Raw genomic sequence first — 19,308 nt, forward strand, 5'->3', positions numbered from 1 at the left:
CCTTCAGATCTAATCATCCACGTAGAGGAAGCACAGGGGACAGAGGTCACGCCATACGACCCCACAGGGAGCAAGAGAGATGGAGAAGGGACACATCTTCAAAGAGATATACCAACCAACTACAGTGTATAAAACTCATTTGGATCCTGAGGCAAATCAATTCAGAAAAATAAAACCATCTTTGAGTCAACAGAGAAAACTGAACAATGACTCTGACATTAGGAATACTTGATTTTTTTTAGGTGTGATAATGGGATTACAGTCATGTGTAAAAAGAGCCCTTATCTCTATAAGACACATGGGAAACCCAAAGGAGAGGGTGGTTGGAACCTCTAATCTATATAGGGATCAGAAGCACATGGGTACGGAGTTGCTTTTGGGGGTAATGAAAATGTTCCAATAATGGACTGTGGTGGTAGTTACAGAATTCAGTGAATAAACAAAAACCTCTGAATTGTACATTTTAAATGGGTGAATTGTATGGTATGTGGATTAAATCTCCATAAAGCTGTTTAAAAATAAGCTGAGCAGAGCATTCAAAGATAGATCTCTTTTTTCTTATTAAAAGGCACTCCAGCAGACATCAGAGGGAAAACAGACAGGAGCCACACATGCTGTCAGGTACACCTTTTTTAAGGGTAGAAATCAGCCCTACATGTCGTCTGAGAGCTTCCCAGAAATTCGGTTTACAGCCATTATCAGCCCCTGCCTCCGTCTCTACCCTGTGGGCTGTGCCGGCAGCTGGGGAGACACTGAGACAGCACCTCCTCCTGGGGGAGCTGGCCATCAGGGGTCTGCTTGGAGCTAGCATGTGCTCTGAGCCATCTGGGCTTGTCTTCCAGTCATTCCGGTTATATGATGGCTAGTGTTTGCTGGGTGGAGGACAGGGGAGCTCATCATCCTGCAACGCGTGGGGCCAACACACAGAGTTGTTCCTTCCAAATGTTAATGATCCTCCTGAAAACCCTGAGGGACCAGAGTCTCAAAGACCAGACCTGTGTATGTGGTCTCAAGTCCACAGGTCCCTCTAAGACTATGTGTAGCACGCATACCATGGACCATCGCTACGTCCCTGACCTCGCTGCCCTGCCTGCTCACATGTGAGACATGACATTCCCACTGCTCTCTGCACTCAGACCTCCCCACTCCTGTCCACCCCACACACTGGCGGGCTGGATGGAGCTGTGCCTGGCAGGTGGGGAGAGTGTGACCAGCCCGAACAAGGACACAGAAAACCCGGCTGCCAAGCGGGAACACAGCTGAGGGACAGTGCTTCCTCCTACCCCCAACTCCAGTCCCTCCTCTGGGCACCTAGGACATGTCCTCCCATCCAGCCAAAGATTCCCGCACACCTGGCGGGAGGTACCGGCACGGGCGGGCACCGAAGGCCCACCTACCTCGCTGTTGCTGTAGCGAGCCAGCTCCGAGATGAAGCGCATATGGTCCTCCCGGATCTGGATCATCTGCTCGCAGATGTTATACTGCGGGCTGCTGCTGGACGACGTGCACGTCCATCTGGCAGGGAAGGGGAAAGGTGTGTTACCTGAAGAGGTGCCTGCAGAAGATTTCTGCTTCACCACGGGGGGTGGCCGGGGACACACGCACAGCAGGCACACAGGGCGGCCCACTGGTCCTGCATGCTGGCGAGCACACAGAGGCTTGGAGAGAACATGAATTCTTAGCAAAGAAACAGCCGGGCCAGCCCCATCCCTCTGTGCCACGGTCACCGTCCTACCTTCTCATACCTGTTTTAGAAAAGGAATTGTAATTTCTCCTTCATCAGCCAACTACTTTCAGAAAAGCTGAGAGCTGTTGCTGGATTTAGGGCACTGCATCACCCTCGCAAGGGCCCCTTAACACACATCTTTATCACTCACATATGAAAATAGAAGCTACAGTAGGGAACAAGTCCGCCAAAGACTCAGAAACAAAAGTTATCCTTACTAGGAACTGAAAACTGACGTTACTTGGAAGTTAGAGAGTGCTGCCATAACTACCTATGTGCACAACACACCATTTCAGCAGCAAACAGGCAATTTAGTGGAAAAAAGTTTATTAACAAAGCTGCTGGAGCTCTCGGGCAGAAAGCATGGGCTTTGGGGGCTCCAACCACTGCTCCCTCACACTCAACACCTAACTGGATGGCATATCAAGTTCAATGGCAGATTTATTAAGAAATAAGCTAGCACAGAGGTCAGCAAACTACAGCACAGGCCAAATACAACCTGTGTTTGTATGGCCCTAGAGCCATACAAAATGGTACTTACGTTTTCATTGTTTAAAAAACAAAACCACAACAACAGCAAAGAAGAATATATGACAGATACCACATGTGGCCTGCAAAGGCTTAAAGTGTTTACAATTCAGCCTTTATTAAAAAAAAAAAAAAAGACTGCCGACACCTGAGCACGCAGACTGCGATGTAATTGCATTTTTCAAAATCATGACTGAATTGCAACTGTAGGTTGGCTACAGGTACACGTTTGGCAAGGGTCAACGAAAGCGTCCTGCAAGACTCAACTGGCTATGTGGACTCTACAAAAAAAAGTATGGTATGTTTTTTATCATCTGTAATTGTGAGCTACAGATCCTTTATGCCAGTGACTGGCCAACTCTCTCTCCACAGGGGCCAGAAAGTAAATACTTCAGAATTTGGGGACTACACTGTCTCTGTCACATAGCCATTGTCGTCTTCTTTTTTTAAAAAAGAAAAAAAAGCCTTTAAAAACATAAAAACCATTCAAAGCAACTGAGATCTTACAAAAACAGCCCTGGGCTAGATTTGGCCCTCAGGTGATAGTTTTAATAATCTCTGTGATATAAATGCAAACACCCCCCTGCCCAGCAGGGCTGGTTGTTAAGCATTTACCAGCACACCACTTGTTTGAGCTCATACATTCTCACCCCGTTCTATCCAAGAGAACTCTCTGAGATGATGGAAAAGCTCTGTATCTGCGCTGTCCAACACAGTAGCCTCTACTGAACATCTGAAATGTGGATGTTCTAACCAAGAAAATAGTTTTTTTTTTTTTTAATGAATTTAAATGTAAGCAGTGACAAGGCCTACCATATGGGGCATTTGGTTCCAGATGGTTAAAAATGTCAAAGGTGTTCTCTCTAGATAAATAAGTGTTATAAAACCACAATGAGAACATTGCAGAATGTTCCAACTGGACAGCTCACTCTCCTCCTACCGAGATTTATTTTCCTCATAGTGGGCGCTGGTCTTGATGTATCTTGCCAGTTCTATTTGCATGTCCCCAAACAGTGGAACCACCTGGAGCTGCTATATTCAAAGAACAAAAAAAAATAAGGTCATTATGTATGTTTAGTCACCAAATACAATCACAAGAATGAGTAATGCTGGTAATTACTATGGGCTGAAAACTAACTCTGTAAATCATTTACTAGGAAAAAAAAAACTGTAAGGAACTTACATATTCACTTTAAGAAGGACAAAATACAATTTAAGAACCAACATTCATAAAACCAATTCAAATATTAAAATTAACCTTCCTTGTTGCTAAATACACACACACACACACAAAATCAATTTGCATTTCTACATACTAGTAACAAACAGAAAATGAAAATCTAAAGAGAAACAATTTGGGGTACCTGGGTGGCTCAGTCAGTTAAGCAGCTGCCTTCGGCTCAGGTCATGATCCCAGAGTCCCAGGATCAAGCCCCAAGTCAGGCTCCCTGCTCAGTGGGGAGTCTGCTTCTCCCTCTGCCCCTTCTCTCTCGCTCACTCTTTCTCTCTCTCTCTCAAATAACTTGCAATAGCATCAAAAAAACCCTAAAAGATATATCTAACAAAATATGGTCAAGACCTCTAAATTGATCTATGGAACTGATCTATGGAATCCAAACAATATTCCAAGAAAAATGGCTTATGGGTAGTGTGTATATATGTGTGTGTATATGGAAATCAGCAAGCCAATTTATTTTGAACAGTAAAGGGATGACACCCAAGACAATCTCGAAGAACGTAACTTGAAGCCTTCCTGATAAGCAGATCTGTTCTATTGGAAAGCTACAGCAACTAACACAGTATGGCCCTGGAGCATGAATGGAGAGCAGTGGAGCAGGACAGAGAACTTAAGACAGAGTCACAGTCATACAGATACCTGCTTTATGACCCAGGCAACACTGCACAGTGATGGGAGAAAAGACAGCCTTTGCAATAAATGGACTAGGTCAACTGGATACCCATAATGGGGAAAAGAAAAATTCTAAAAATGTCAACCCCCCTTCCTCACATCATACATAGAGGCCAGGCAGAGGAGGACTATAGATCTAGATAGAAAAGGAAATGGTGCTGCTTCTGGAAGGTAAGAAGGAAATTCTCAAAAGCCTGCCCTATACAAAGATTTCTAAAAGTGGACATTAAAGGGGTGTCTGGGTGGTTCAGTCAGTTAAATGTCTGACTCTTGATTTTGGCTCAGGTCATGATCTTAGGGTCCTGGGGTCAAGCCCCACCTTGGGTTCCCCACTCGGCAGGGAGTCTGCTTGTCTCCCTTTCTCTATGTTCCTCCTCCTGCTCTCACGTGCTCTAAAATAAATAAATCTTTAAAAAAGTGGATATTAAAGATTGATATACTAGACTACAATAAAATTAAGAACTTTTGTTCACCTAATGACACCTTTAAGAAAGTGAAAAGGAGAGCCACATAGGGCAGAATGCATGTATTTTATTTTTTTAAAGATTTTATTTATTTATTTGACAGAGACACAGCGAGAGCAGGAACACAAGCAGGGGAAGTGAGAGAGGGAGAAGCAGGCTCTCCGCTAAGCAGGGAGCCCAATAAGTGACTCAATCCCAGAACCCTGGGATCATGACCTGAGCCGAAGGCAGACGCTTAACAACTGAGTCACCCAGGTGCCCCAGAATGCACGTATTTTAGAACACATGTATCCAACAAAGAACATGTACCCAGAATACATAAAGAACTATAAATCAACAGGGGGGAAAAAGGCAAGAAGCTTGAAATGACACTTCACAAGAGAACACACGAAAGACAGCGTGAAAAGTCATCAGGGAAAGATCAACTAAAACACAAGGTAATGCCAGCCAAAAATGTCACAATGATGTACCACCCTTCAGGATGCTCTTCCCCCAGAAAGTGACAGTGCTAAGAAAGTGACAGTGCTAAGTGTTGGTGAGGATGTGGATGAGGAAGAGGATGTAGAACAACAGGAAGGCTCACTCACAGCTGGTGGCTCTGCAAATCAGCAGAGCCGTGTGGGAAATCGTCAGGCTGTACCTAAATGTATATGCCTATGGCCCCTAATCCTAGCCCTGGATACACATATGTTCAACAGAAACATGCAGAGCTGTGCACTAAATCAAAGCAGCATTGTTCGTACCAGCCAAAACTCAGAAATGACCTCATGTTCATCACAACAGAATGGATACATAAGTTGAGGTATAATTATAAAATGGACACCACAATGAAAACCTAAGGACTATCTATAGCTGCGGGATCTCACAGGGATGAATCTAACAAATGAGTGAAAACAGCCAGATGCAAGAGTACACACAGCCATGATTCCCTTTACAAAAGGTTCAGACCCAGGCAAAACTGATGCAGAACAGGAGGGAGGGTAGCCGCCTTTGCAGATGGAAGCCAGTGACGTCCCCCATCCCCGCTGCCTATGCCCACATTTCCAGATGTGGGTCACAGAGGTTTACCTGCCAAAATTCAAACTGTATACACTTGATAAAAAGGCTTATCTAAAAAGGTGTAACTCACCTTGAAGTACTTATCGATTTTGGATAAATTTATTCTTTTCTTGGCATCAAGTTTATAAATGTTGCTGACACTCCCATCCATCAAGTATAGACCAAACCCCATGACCTGAAAATCACAAAATGGCACAAAAAACTCAGACCTGCAAGTTTAATTATCCATAAGCACTTCTAATGCTACAGTTCAAAAATTTAAATGATAGTTCACCCTTCTTTCAAAAAGCACTTTTAAAAGTTCCTTATAAGTAAATAGCTATCTCTTCATATGAAGTTTTTCTTCTATGTGTGTCATTTCTTGTGGCTATTTTAATGTCCTCCCCAGGCACAAATACCACCTCCACCTCTCATCAAGCAAATATGATACTAAATGTGGGTTTTCATAAACATTCATGGCCAGAGGCTCCTGCTCAGACGGCACGGACAGATTATTTCCACCGTCACAGAGTGCTCCACTAGACAGTGTCGTCCTGCACGGTGCTCTCCTGCGGGAAGAGCTCTTGGGGCTGGGCCCACTCTTACAGGGAAGGTTTTGGGCTGACAGGACACCTAGCACAAGGTCCTTCAGGGCTATGCTCCCCAAAGGTGGAAAGTAGAGCAAATGCAATGGCAGAACTGCCTTCTCCTCTTCCCAGTCAGAAATGTCACTGAAAACCTCCCCAGGGCGCCTGGGTGGTTCAGTTGGTTCAGTGTCTGCCTTCGGCTCAGGTCATGATCCCGGAGTCCTGGGATTGAGCCCCACATCGAGGTCCTGGCTCAGCGGGGAGTCTGCTTCTCCCGCTACCCCTTCCCCCTGCTCATGATCTCTCTCGCTCTCCCTCTCTCTCATTCAAATAAATAGGTAAAATCTTAAAAAAAAAAGAAAACAAAGCCTCCCATATGGTGAATGGCCATGTTCTTGACCAAAAAGTCTACTATAATCATGGAGACACAGTATTCTTAATTCCTAGGAATCATATCCTTAACAAGTAGAACCTGATATAACCTCTGCTATAAGAAGCTAATGCTGAGAGAAGCCCTCAACCCCAGACCTCCTCACCTACGTGCACATTCTCCAGGGGGTGGCATATGATCCCAACTGGCACTGGGGTCAAGCCTGGGACCCATTCATAGGAATGCGTTGAGAGCCTGCAGTGCATGGGCACAAAGAGGATACTGTGTACACACACACACACACACACACACACACACGGCAAGCATGAGAATAAGAAAAGGTTGGCAAAAGGATCATAGTCAAAGCACAGCCTCTTCTCACCACGGTTATGTAAGCGGTCATGCCCACACACGTACTTTGAGAAGCATGTGTTTCTCACTGGGTGTCAAGTACATCCTATTCTCGTAGTAATCCACACACAGATTCACGATATCGGCGAGGAGCTCTTCATAGCCAGAAATCACTTCAAGCTGCTGCTGCAAAGACTGAAATACAGAGCGCGAGATCCATGCCACGGACTGTTCTCGGGGCCCCAGGCCCCAGCAATGCGTCCCACCAGCCAGAGCAGCAAGAGTGTGAGCCTTACTTGCGTGATTTTGTTGTGGTTGGCCAGGAACATGGACAGATTTTGTGATTCCTGGATGGACTGTGGGTCCGCCATTTTCCGTAAAAACTGAGCAGCCCTTTGAAAGCAAAAAAAGAGTTAAACAACCAATATGCTTAATGATTAAAAAAAAAAAAAAAAAAAAAGAGCATAGAAAATCCAGATTACTTTATCTGGCGACAGTTATCTGTAAAAATTTGAGTCTTAGAAGCTAGTTATAATTTCAGCCTCCTCAAACTTGTCTACCCTGGACTCCAGGTCACTCTTTCGCCAGCCTGGACAGCTCACCACCCCACTGTCCACAGCTGACGGACTTCCTCAGAGATATGGCAGTACCAACCACAGGCCTTCCTGGAGGGTCCCTGCACGCTGGCCTCTCCCCCCGGCTATCTGTTCCCAACTCTGAGAAAGAGAGCCTCCCCCTCGGTGACTCCCACAATATGGTAATGAAGATGGTCAGCACTGTCCAGGTTCTCTGCCAAGAATCCCCTAGGCCCATGCCTCCCACAAGTCAGAGACCACACAGTTTTGGTGCCAAAGGTTAGAGACAGAATCCCACTTTCCTCCACCAATATGCTGCTCGATCTTGGATTAACCTCCTGAACTCTCTTGAACCTCACTTATCACATCTATAATAACAACTGTCCATCTGCCTTACTCACAGGGCAGATGTGAGGAGAGAGGGAATAGCACACACAGAATTACCTATACACTTAGGTCTGCAAGGTACACACTGAGTCTCTCTCTGGGTCTTGCAAAGTAATTCGAAGGTGGGTGTAAGCATTCTGCACATCTAGGGCAGACCCCCAAAAGTTTAGTGGAAATTGGCCACATAAGAACATGTCTGGCAACCTAAAAACTTGGGGGTTTTAATGAAGAAAAATTTTCATGGTAAAGACTGATAACTTATGCCAACAGTCATTTCCTCTGTGCCTCTTTAGAAATAAACCCCAAATCTCCATGCTACAGCAATGTGCCTCATATCCACGTGACCGATGGTTGAGCCATGAGATATAATGAAAAACACTGCAAGGCACTTAGAAGTTTACTTATAAAAGATACTATGACCCCTTCTAATCTCCTTCCTCCCTGTTGACTGGAATGCAGAAATGATAGCTGGAGCTCAAGCCACCATCCTGGACCATGAGACAACACATGAAGACAGCAGAAGCCCTGGTGTGAACACTGTGGAATCCCCTCATCAGTTGCAGATCACCTACCTCAGGACTTTCAGGTGAGAGAGCAGTGATCTGCAACCTTGTTTAAGCCACTGTTATTTCTGCAGGTTTTTGAAAAATTATATAGTTAAACTTAACATGAACCCTGATAATGATAACATTCTTTTTTAAAATGTTCACTTTACTGATTTGAGTAGTTGCTAAGATTAATGAAGGGATCAAAAATACTATTTTCTATTTTCCTCAAGCCTCACCATTACCATATGGGTTATCTCGGCATTTATACTCAGAAGAGGTTATACTATTAGCTATCACTGGGTGCAAGTAAAAAGTGTGAGTGTAAGTATGTAAAGGCTGAGAGAAGTGAGGATAAGATGATAGGGGGTCCCAAAGAGAGGTCACAGGAAGAAGCCACTGGAAAGCAAGAGGGGTGCTCCAGGCCCTCTCTATGCTCAGGAGAGCCCCGGTGGCTCCTGGAGGGGGGTACTGGCCCCCACACACATAAATTTCCAGAGAGTAGCCCCATCTTTAAACTATTTTATAGACTGGGCTTTCAGAATAAAGCTGCTGCTACTAAGGAAAAAAAAAGAAAAAGTTTTTTTGAAATTAAAAACCACTGATGCTGTCTACCACCCCTACTTTCCTAAGTCAGAAACGTTGAAACAGCTGCTCAAAATCATGTGGCAAGTGACTTGTGTAGCCAGGAGACGCTGCTGCTATCCTGGGCTGGGCCAGTTCCACCCTCTCCCCGCAGAAGCTCCCATGCTTCACCCAGAGTCAAGCTTACTTGCAATCCCACAAACAGATCAAATAAGGTCAACTCCAAGGATTCTCTAGTTCGAAGATCAAGTCTTCTGTGCAGAGTTAATTCTAGGTGATAAATACCTATACTTAACTTCATATGGATCGAGCTTAAACCCTGGGTGATCTAGCCCAACTCCCACTGCTACCTCATCCTTAAATCTCAGTTTGGCACCATATCCCATGTTGATTTTATTTTAAAGACATGGCAACAGTTGTATGATTTCGGATACAGCATAACTACAGCCTATTCCGATGCAAAGTAATATCTCATCAAATTTAATTTCATAGCCAAGATTCCTATCAAGCAGAAGAAACAGAAGTCAGCATCTCATTCTAGCTACTCAGGCCTTCAACAGTACCAAGCACAGACTTTCTAAAGGAAGTCTATTAGAAGACAGTTCGCTTTGCTCTGACCGACCACCCTCCATCTTCCTGCCACCATTTGTCCCTCACAATTTTCCAGAAGCACACTACCATGCCACACCCACCTTTTCCAATTCTCTTCTCCAGAAGGTCTCTCTAGCTCGGGAGGAGAGCTAGTCTCAGCGACCTGGAAGCTCAGTGTGACTCCACGGCAGTCCACAGGCCAGCTCTGCCCACTGCTGTGATGGTGTGTACCTTCCAGAATGTGTAACCAGGAAATGACATACACAGGTGGCGCCCTCAGGTTGTAGAACCTGCCTGTGCCCTCACCAAGATGCCTACTGAGCCAAAAGCCTTGCAGTGATCCTAAGCCTCTATAACAGGGACTCATGTACTTCTGTCTTCCCACACAGGCTGAGCACCCATAGGTCCTCAACAAACATTTGAGGATGACCAAATCCCACTCTAGCTTCAGGAAACCACAATGTACACATGCCTATGAGGGCACACCTCGATGCATTGCCATACACATAATCTGCCAGCTACCCTCACATACCTAGGAGTGTGTATTCAAACAGTCCTAAGGCTGCCAAATAACCGCTACCAACCAGCTGCATTATTTCAGCACATATGGGATGCACACCTACTATGTGCAGAGCATGCAACTAACCAGGAGCCACCCTGCCTGCCAAAGCACTCTCTGCAAGGACCTAGGGGAACAAGGTCAAAGCTCACCTTTTATATGCCGAGTGGTCGTTCTTCACACTGCACTTCATGTTCTTAAGCTCATCCAGCACAGCAAACATGTTAATGAACTTGCCCAGCGTAATCAAATAGGCTTCGGACACGAAGTCCTTCCTTCTCTCCGCGTGGCACAGACGCCTCACCTCCCCACAGAATCGCTCAATGGCATTTCTCTGAGCAGAGGAATGGAGGGCAAAAAGGCCGCTGTCAGTGATGGGCCAACTCCATGCCCAGCTTCAAGCACATTATCTGGATTCACTGTTACTCTTTGATGAAATACCCACCCAAAGGAGTGGACATTTACAGCTCAGGTAAAGAGACTTGTTTCTATAAAGTAATTTCCACAGGCCTTTGCTCTGTGACAATCATCATTAATTTTCCACTTTACCAACTACATCCCTAAAATAAAAGAATTTTGTTGATTATTCAAGCAAAGTTACTGAGAAAATGCTCCAATAGAAGGTCTACAAACAGATGTTTTAGCATTCAGAGGTGAAAAGGGGGGGGTAGGGAAATTGTTCCTCTTGACAACCTTGAAGATAAAACAAAAATTCATCTCCTAGTAAGTTCTATCTTCTCCCTTTGCTAAAGGAATCTATAATTAAAACCTTCATACATTTCTAAAATGTATCTTTAAAAAACCAGCAGGTCCCCTTCCTGTGGCTACTCTGCCTAACCAATGGGCCAAAAGAGCCAAGGCAGGACAAGGACCACTAAGTGGACAGTCAGGAGAGGTTGAGAGAAAGAAAAGACCTGAAAAACCAGATGAATCAAAAGTGCGAATTGGCAGAATGACAAACACATTTAGAACTGACAGCCATCTTCATGGAGGAAATACAAATTCACTCTCAAAGAGACAAGAGAAGTGAAACACAAAAGAGGTATTTATTCTGGAAGGGCCAGTAAAGCTTTAGACTGACAAAGGCTTTGTTCCTTTTTGTCTCAGAAGCTGTTATGGTTGCTTTAATTCCCATGCACTTTGTTTAGTAAGTCATGGTGATAGGTGAGAGTGGGCCAGATTCCTACTCCTCTACATTAAACTCCTAGGATTATTTCACTGTTTTACCTGGAAGTACATAAAATTCATCAGTTTTGTGACCTCAGGCTCCAGGACCTCTACGGTTTTCTCATAAATTTCCACTCTATTAGGCTGCTCGTTACATTTCACCTAGGAATAAACAAGTATGATATAAAGAGGCTTCAACTTAGCTAGAAGTGAGAGGGCAGGGCGTTGTTAGGGCAGAGCTGGTAGTCCCAGCCCGCTGTGGGGTAGGGTGGGGTGGGGTGGGGGAGGGGGGCAGGGCTGGTGGAGTGGGGGTGTGGTCTGGCTGAGATGTAGGGGAACCAGAAGGGTAGGAGTGTTGTCTGTTTGGGGGGGTGGGGGGGCAGAGCCGGCAGGGATGGAATGAGGCCTGGCTGGGATGGGGACACCTGTGGGATGGCCCGAGAGCAGCTCCTCCAGGTGTACAGCATGACCGCATACTCTTGGCCCTCCTCCAGCATTTCATTCTGCAAGGGTACACAGGGCAGATCAAAGGCACACAGGAAAACAATCATAAAAAAGGAGACGCCATGTCGCTAAAATCCAGAGGCATGACTATCCTGACTCTCACTTCGAGGGACAGACAAGTACCAAGACCTGTATGCCACGAGACAGCTGGTGACGCAGCACTGCGGCCATAACGACCGCCCGAAACACTGCCATGGCTTCTGCTGGCTGCACAGGAGCCAGCACGGCCCAGGGCACCTGCCACAGCCACTCACTGTGCCTCACTCCACTCACCCCTCAACAACCTGCTGGCAGTGCAGACCCGAAGCTGGGAACGGGGGCCAGTACAGGGCAGATGCACACAGGGTCTTCAAGGCCTTACCACCAAGCTACAGAGAGCCTCTGGGCTCATAAGACTGAGGCAGCTGTCGCTCCTAGCACAGGGGAGGAAAAGCTGGAAGTATTTCTGCAGTACTTAAAATCCAGAGAGAGTATCCATGCAAAGAGACTGCCATCATTTTTAAACTGCTTTAGTGCCTACTCCTTTCACATTGTTTTCTTTGGTAAAAATGGTAAAAAGTGCAGAGATGTTCTAAAAATGTCAACTACAATTTCATCATGTTCTTAAGATGCTTTAAAATGTTTGCAACTTTTGATCCAGTAACTTCACTTCTACAAATCTAGCCAATGGGAATAATGGTATGTTTGGAATGATAGTCATCACTGTATTTTTTATTACAAAGAAAAAAGGGAAACTAAGTAAACATGCAAAAATAATTAAATTGAGGGAAGTTTACAAAATGGAACTAGACAGCTATTAAAAATTACTTTCTCTGGCACATTTTAATGATATATGAAAAGTTTGTGAAATCATTAAAATATCTAATAATGATGCAATTCATTCACACAATCTGAATCACATTTGAGTGTATAACTGTGTGCATGAGTCCAGGTATAAATAATGAGAGAGAATGGACTCCCTCCAAATGCTGACAAAGGTTTTCTCTGGGCCATAGGTGCTCAATTTTCAGAAAGAATGTGTATTATTTTTATAATAAGAAAAACGAAGCCTTCTCTAAAAACATAAGGCATTTTCATCCACTTTCCTCTCTTTTTCCTTACTACATATCATATCAGGATAACACCAAAAAAGTGTACATTTGCCATCATAGGTACTAGTCCCCCAAGGAAAACAAAAACTTGCAGAAGGAATTACCATGCTAGAATGGACAGTCGCTTGTTCAATATATCTTGCAATACCGGTAACAAATGCATTTCTGTCTTCAAAGTTAGTGTTGAAATTTGGCTGAAAGGAAGAGAAAAACCATCATGTGGAGGTCAGCATTGTAGGCAGGGCACCCCACTGCCGCCCAGCACAAACCTGATAGAGCAGTGAGGATGGTGGGGGCTCAATGCAGGGCTGCTGGTCAGGCAGAGGCAGCTCTTCCAGGAGGTCCACATTGGACAGTGCATCCTCCAGCGTCACCTGGGCCGCCATCTTGGCCTAGAACAAAACAAAAGCCACCTGTGCTGTGAGGAAGGGTGGAGATACTCTGACAATCATTCCAAGGTGGGGAAATCAGACCCCCACTCGCCTGACCCCTCTCTTGAGGGCAATGGGGATGGCTGAGGTGATCATGGCCAATCCCTAGCATCTGGCATCTCTCCTAGGGCTTGCTGGCAAAGGAGTCATGATGTAGCCTCTCCTGGCCTCCAGGAGTGTCACAGTGTAGGGTACATGGACCACCACACACACTGTTGGCTTCCTGTCACCCTTCCCACCTTGGAGCCATCGTCCCTAGCAGGCTCTCTGGGAGGGTCCAACAACCCCCCTCATGGGACCAGAGGAGGGAATGTCCTCTTCAACACTATGTCTGCCCCAAAGAAGCCAGCACAGCCTCCAAGGGGACCACAGTACTTCCCTGCATACAGACACTTCCCAAATGGCTCCTCTAAGCAAGGTTACACACTAACGATAGAGATGGAAAAGGTCAGAGCCCTTCCTCCAGGGACAGCCTGTAGGGACTACTAACGTGAGGGCCAACGGCCAACATGAAACAGGGACTGAAAGCACAAACTCCGAGGCCAGCGCAGGGAAGCACAGAAATGGAGGTGGGTGTTACCTAAACACATCTGTGCCAGCTCCAGGGGAGAGGACGCAGCACACACCAGCCTCCTGCTGAATGCTGCTCTGACCCTGGATGGGATACACGGAGTACCAGCTCTGGACCCAGAGCAACATACCAAAAAGCTCTGACCCCAGACAGGACGGGGGGCAGCTCTCACCCAGACGGGACTCCAGGGGGCAGCTACACGTACTATGAGAAGGAAAGAGCAGCAGGCAGGCTGGCGAGAACACTAAATGGGAGAAGCACCCGGTTGCTCCTCCCAACACTGGGTGCCAGACAAGGTGTGGGTGTAGAAGTGCATGGTGGAGCAAGTTACTAAACCCCCAGCTACTGGCTGGAGAACCCAAAAGGGAACCCCAGGGCACCAGAAAGCCCCAGGGACAGTGTGGAGAGGACGAATCTCAGAAGAGCAAGCCCATAAAGTCGCTCATGAACTTTGAGCCCACCCCCAAGCTGTATGTGTATGAATCTGATCCTCTCACACCCCAATCCGAGACCACAGCCAGCTCCCAAATGGCCACAGGCGGCTCTCATGGGACAGATCCAAATGGCACTGTGGAGGCTCTGAGAACAGAAATGACACTGAATCATACCCCAGAGAAGGCAGGTCAGAACCACAGCCTAAATTGAACCAGGTGGTTTGCCTGCTAAAATAAAAAATCAGCATTCTCCTAGGACTTAAGACCCAGAGTCCCATTTCATAATATCCAAAATGTCCAGCTGCAGCCCAAACTACTCAGCACACAAAGAACCAGGAATGTCTTAACTCCTATAGGAAAGGATTAACAGATACTGACATTGAAAGAACACAGACATTACAATTATGTACCAGAGTTAAAGCAATGACTATGAAAATGCTCTAACAAACAATGATAACACTCCCAAACTGAAAGAAAAATATTGAAAGCCAGGGAAAAAAAAGGTACCATATAAGGAACCAAATAAAAATTCTAGAAATTTTAAAACTAAAAAATGCCATACTAAAATTTTTAAAACCCCCTACATGAGCTCGACAGCAAAGGAAAGATTCAGTGAACTTGAAGACAGAATGATAGAAATTATCTAATCTGAACAACAGAAAAAAGGTTGGAAAAAAATGAGGAGACTCACGGGATCTTTGGTACAAGAGAAATGGTCATGAGAGTGCAAGGGGTGCAGAAAGTGGGTGAAAAGAATGGCCAAAAACCTCCTACATTTGGCAGAACTCTCATGTATGAATTCAAGAAGCTTAATGGATTCCAAATAGGATAAACCTAAAGAAATCCATATGAGACACACCATAGTCAAACTGTTATAAACTAAAGCAAAGAAAAAAAAAAAAAACCAACATCTTGAATGAGTAAGTCACAGGAATACAAGGCACAGCATTAGGAATAGTCAATGATATTGTTAATAGTGATGTATCAAGACAGATGGTAGCTATACTTGCGGTGAACATAGCATAATGTAAAAACTTGTCAAATCACTAAGTTGTACACCTGAAACCAGTGTAACATTGTGTGTCAACTATACTCAAATTTTTTTAAAAAAATTAACTTGTAAAGAAAAAAAGAAAAATATCTTGGAAACGGAGAAAATATGCTTTATTACCTACAGAACAACAATTTGAATGCCTGTGGACTTCTCCTCAGAAACCAAGGAGACCTGAGAAAGTAGAATGACACTTTTTAAGTCTGAAAGAAGTGTCAACACAGAATTCCACATCAAGTGAAATATCCTTCAGGAATGATGGTGAATTAGGAATATTCTCAGATGAAGGAAAACAAAGAGTACTCATAGACAACAGGCTAATCAAAGTTCTTTTAGATAAAGGGAAGTAATAATCAGAAGGACTTGGGACACAGAACAAAGCAAAAGCAATCCAAAGGTTAAACAGGGAGCAAAGAGAATAGACTATTTCCTCCACAGCTCTTTAAACAATGTTTAGGGGTTGAAAGCAAAAATTAAAACACTGTTTAATAGGGTTTTGCTGACTATAAATGTAATATGTAAGAGAACCTTAGAGGGGAGGCAAAAGGACCTACACACTGTAAGATTTCTATATTCCACTTGAACTAGTGAAATACTGATTTGAAGTAAACTGAAAAGTTAAGCGTGTGCTTTATAACGCCTAGAGCAACCAATTAAAAAAACTATGAAAAGCAATATAACTTATGAAAAGATCATATATAATAAATTAAAATGGAATACTAAAAATGTTCAGGCAACCTAATAGAAGGCAGGAAAAGGAAGCAGAGCAATGAAAAAAATAGGGATCCTCTTTCTGCTATTTAAGGACATAATGAGAAGTTGGTGTCTACAACCTAGAAAAGGGTCCTCTGATTCTGTGACCAATTCCAATGTGTGGCTTTTTTCCCCACACCACCAAGTAATTCTTGAATGCCAACTGGGTGTCCTACAATTCAGCTTAATTCTGCCACTATCCACCTGCAGATAGCATCAGATCCCACAAGTTAAGGACTCAGTCCTACAAGGCTGCTGCCCCCTCCTCCACTTCAGATACCAATCAAAAGCCCAGGTCACCTGTGCTTCTGACCAACCAGCCATAAATCAGAGGTTCCCATGACCCCCTCCTTGGGTTCAATTAACTTGCCAGAGTGGCTCACAGAACTCAGGAAAATGTTCTACTTACTAGATTACCAGTTTATTATAAATGATATAACTCAGGAAAAGCCAGATGGAAGACAGGTGTAAGGCAAATTATGGGGAAAGGGTGATGAACTTCTATGCCCTCTCTGAGTGCTCTACACTCTTCCCAAATGTCCACATATTTCATCAATCCAGAAATTCTCTGAACCCTATCCTTGTGGGCTTCCTTACATGAGCATGAATGACTGATTAAATCACTGGCCATTGGCAAAGGATTTAACCTCCAAGGTCAGAAAGGTGGGATTGAAAGTTCCAACCCTCTAATCACATCCTGACAACCAGCCCCCTTCTTAAGGGGCTTTCCAAAAGCCACCTCATTAACCATAAACTCAGGTGTGGTTGAAAGGGGTTTGTTATGAGTATCAATATCCTCCTTACCACTTAAGAAACTGTAAGGGTTTTAGGAGCTCTGTCAGAAACAGATAAAGACCAGGGCACCTGGGTGGCTCAGTCGTTAAGCATCTGCCTTCGGCTCAGGTCGTGGTCCCAGGGTCCTGGGAATGAGCCCCGCATCGGGCTCCCTGCTCCGCGGGAAGCCTGCTTCTCCCTCTCCCACTCCCCCTGCTCATGTTCCCTCTCTCGCTGTGTCTCTCTGTCAAATAAATAAATCTTAAAAAAAAAAAAAAGAAACAGATAAAGACCAAATACATATTTCTTATTAAAAAGCAGAATATTACAGACCCTCACCAGACAAGACGATGCTGGGACCCTGACACCCTGATCTCAGACTTCTAAGCCTCCAGAACTGTGAGAAATAAATTTCTACTGTTTATAAGACAAAAAAAAAAAAGTGTGTGTGTGTGTGATATCCAAACATATCAGTAATTACATTGATCATAAACAGTCTAAACAGGGGCACCTGAGTGCCTCAGTGGGATCAGGCTCCATGCTCTGCAGGGAGTCTGCTTGAGATTCTCTCTCCTTCTCTCTATGCCCTTCCCCCTGCTCACTCTCTCTCTCTAAAGAGAGAAATAAATAAAACTTTTAAAAAAAGATAGTCCAAGATGGCAGAGGAGTAGGAGACCTTAGTTTTGCCTGGTCGCAGGAATTCAGCTAGATAGCTAACAAATCATTCTGAACACCTGTGAGCTCAACTGGAAGAAAAGAATTGCTGCAATTCTACAAATAGAAAAGCAAACACTTTTCTGCAAGAATGACAAGACGGAAAAACTCACTTCAAAAAAGAGAACAAGAGGTAAGGACTGCCAGGGACCTAATCAGTATGGACATAAGTATGACGTCGGAACTAGAGTTCAGAATGACGATTATAAAGACACTAGCTGGCATTAGAGGGGAGGCAAAAGGACCTACATGCTGTAAGATTTCTATATTCCACTTGAACTAGTCAAATACTGATTTGAAGTAAATTGAAAAGTTAAGCGTGTGCTTTATAATCCCTAGAGCAACCAATTAAAAAAATTGAAAAAAGCATAGAAGACACTATAGAATCCCTTTCTGGAGAAATAAAAGAACTAAAATCTAATCAAGTCGAAATCAGAAAGTCTATTAATGAGGTGCAATAAAAAATGGAGGCTCTAGCTGCTAGGATAAATGAGGCAGAAGAGAGAATTCGATATAGAATACAAAATGATGGAGAATAAAAAAGCTGAGAAAAAGAGGGATAAGCAACTACCTGGATCACGAGTGGAGAATTCAAGAGATAAGTGATACCATAAAGTGAAACCATATTAGAATAATTGGGATCCCAGAAGAAGAGGAAACTTAAAAAAAAAAAAAAAAAGTCTAAACACACTAAAAGCCAGAGATTGTCAGAAAGGATGAAAAAATCCTGACTCAACTATATGCCAGCAGCAAGAAACTCACCTCAAATATAATGACTTATGTTGAAAGTAAAAGGGGAAAAGATAAACCGTGCAAGCACAAGTTCAAAGGAAGCTGGAATGGCCATGTGAGTAGTAAACTTCAGAGCAAGAAAACTACCAGGGATAACGAGGTGGACTGCGTAATGACAGAAGGTCATTCACCAAGGAGACAGAACAATGCTCAATGGGGATGCATCTAATAAGAGGGAGCTTCAGACTACACCAAGCCAACATCAACAGGACTGAAAGGAGAAGTAAATCCTTAAGTGCACCAGCGACAGCAACAATTCTGTCCTTGACAGAAAATCAGCCAGAACACAGTGGAACTGAATACCGGGACCTAGGGGGCCTAACTGGCATTTACACAAAACTCTCAACAACAGATCTACTCTGTATGTTTCTAACTATACATTTAAAATGTAGCAGATAATTTTTCAAAATATCTGGTCCTTTTGTAGACAAGGAAAATGGCCTTTTAAAAACCATCATCAACTTCCTTCTATCATCAGGACTTCCTGTTCCGCGTACTTATGAAAGAAGACGCCCAGGATAGCAAAGCACTGAGTAGCAAGGGCTGGTCTTCGCCCTGGCCACTGCCCAGCAGATCCAGCGTGGGGAGTCCCAGTGATGGCTTCTGAAGCAGCAGGCTACCAAACGACATGCCTCCTGAATATATCCAGCCCTGAGTCCCGCTTCTGGCCCTTCGCATGGCCAGAAACCACGCTGTGCCAGGAGAGGCCTGGGGGCTCCTGCAGTCCTTCCATACCCTCACACCACCCGTGCAATTGGTCAATGAGAAAACGGGTCAGGCCAACCACCTGGGGCAGCCACACTGCCCATGT

The 19,308-nt window shown here is 44.5% G+C and overlaps 1 protein-coding gene across 4 annotated transcripts in view; it reads right to left on the reverse strand.

Annotated features, from left to right (window-relative positions):
- Positions 1-19,308, reverse strand: part of CYFIP1 (cytoplasmic FMR1 interacting protein 1) — a 128,026-nt gene that overhangs the window by 65,033 nt on the left and 43,685 nt on the right. For 2 of the 4 annotated variants that reach the window (XM_032395428.1, XM_032395427.1), the window contains 10 exons: positions 13,247-13,369; positions 13,082-13,171; positions 11,808-11,885; positions 11,443-11,544; positions 10,368-10,549; positions 7,270-7,366; positions 7,040-7,168; positions 5,757-5,861; positions 3,195-3,286; positions 1,398-1,515 (listed from right to left, as the gene is read on the reverse strand). In XM_032395428.1, the coding sequence (XP_032251319.1) occupies positions 1,398-1,515; positions 3,195-3,286; positions 5,757-5,861; positions 7,040-7,168; positions 7,270-7,366; positions 10,368-10,549; positions 11,443-11,544; positions 11,808-11,885; positions 13,082-13,171; positions 13,247-13,363 (1,110 nt within the window). In that variant the 5' untranslated portion in view covers positions 13,364-13,369. The remainder of the gene's footprint in view (positions 1-1,397; positions 1,516-3,194; positions 3,287-5,756; positions 5,862-7,039; positions 7,169-7,269; positions 7,367-10,367; positions 10,550-11,442; positions 11,545-11,807; positions 11,886-13,081; positions 13,172-13,246; positions 13,370-19,308) is intronic. The other 2 variants (XM_032395429.1, XM_032395430.1) reach the window with 2 other exon arrangements.

The sequence above is a fragment of the Phoca vitulina genome, unplaced genomic scaffold (assembly GCF_004348235.1).
Source record: "Phoca vitulina isolate PV1807 unplaced genomic scaffold, GSC_HSeal_1.0 scaffold84, whole genome shotgun sequence".
In the NCBI taxonomy this organism is placed as follows: domain Eukaryota; kingdom Metazoa; phylum Chordata; class Mammalia; order Carnivora; family Phocidae; genus Phoca; species Phoca vitulina.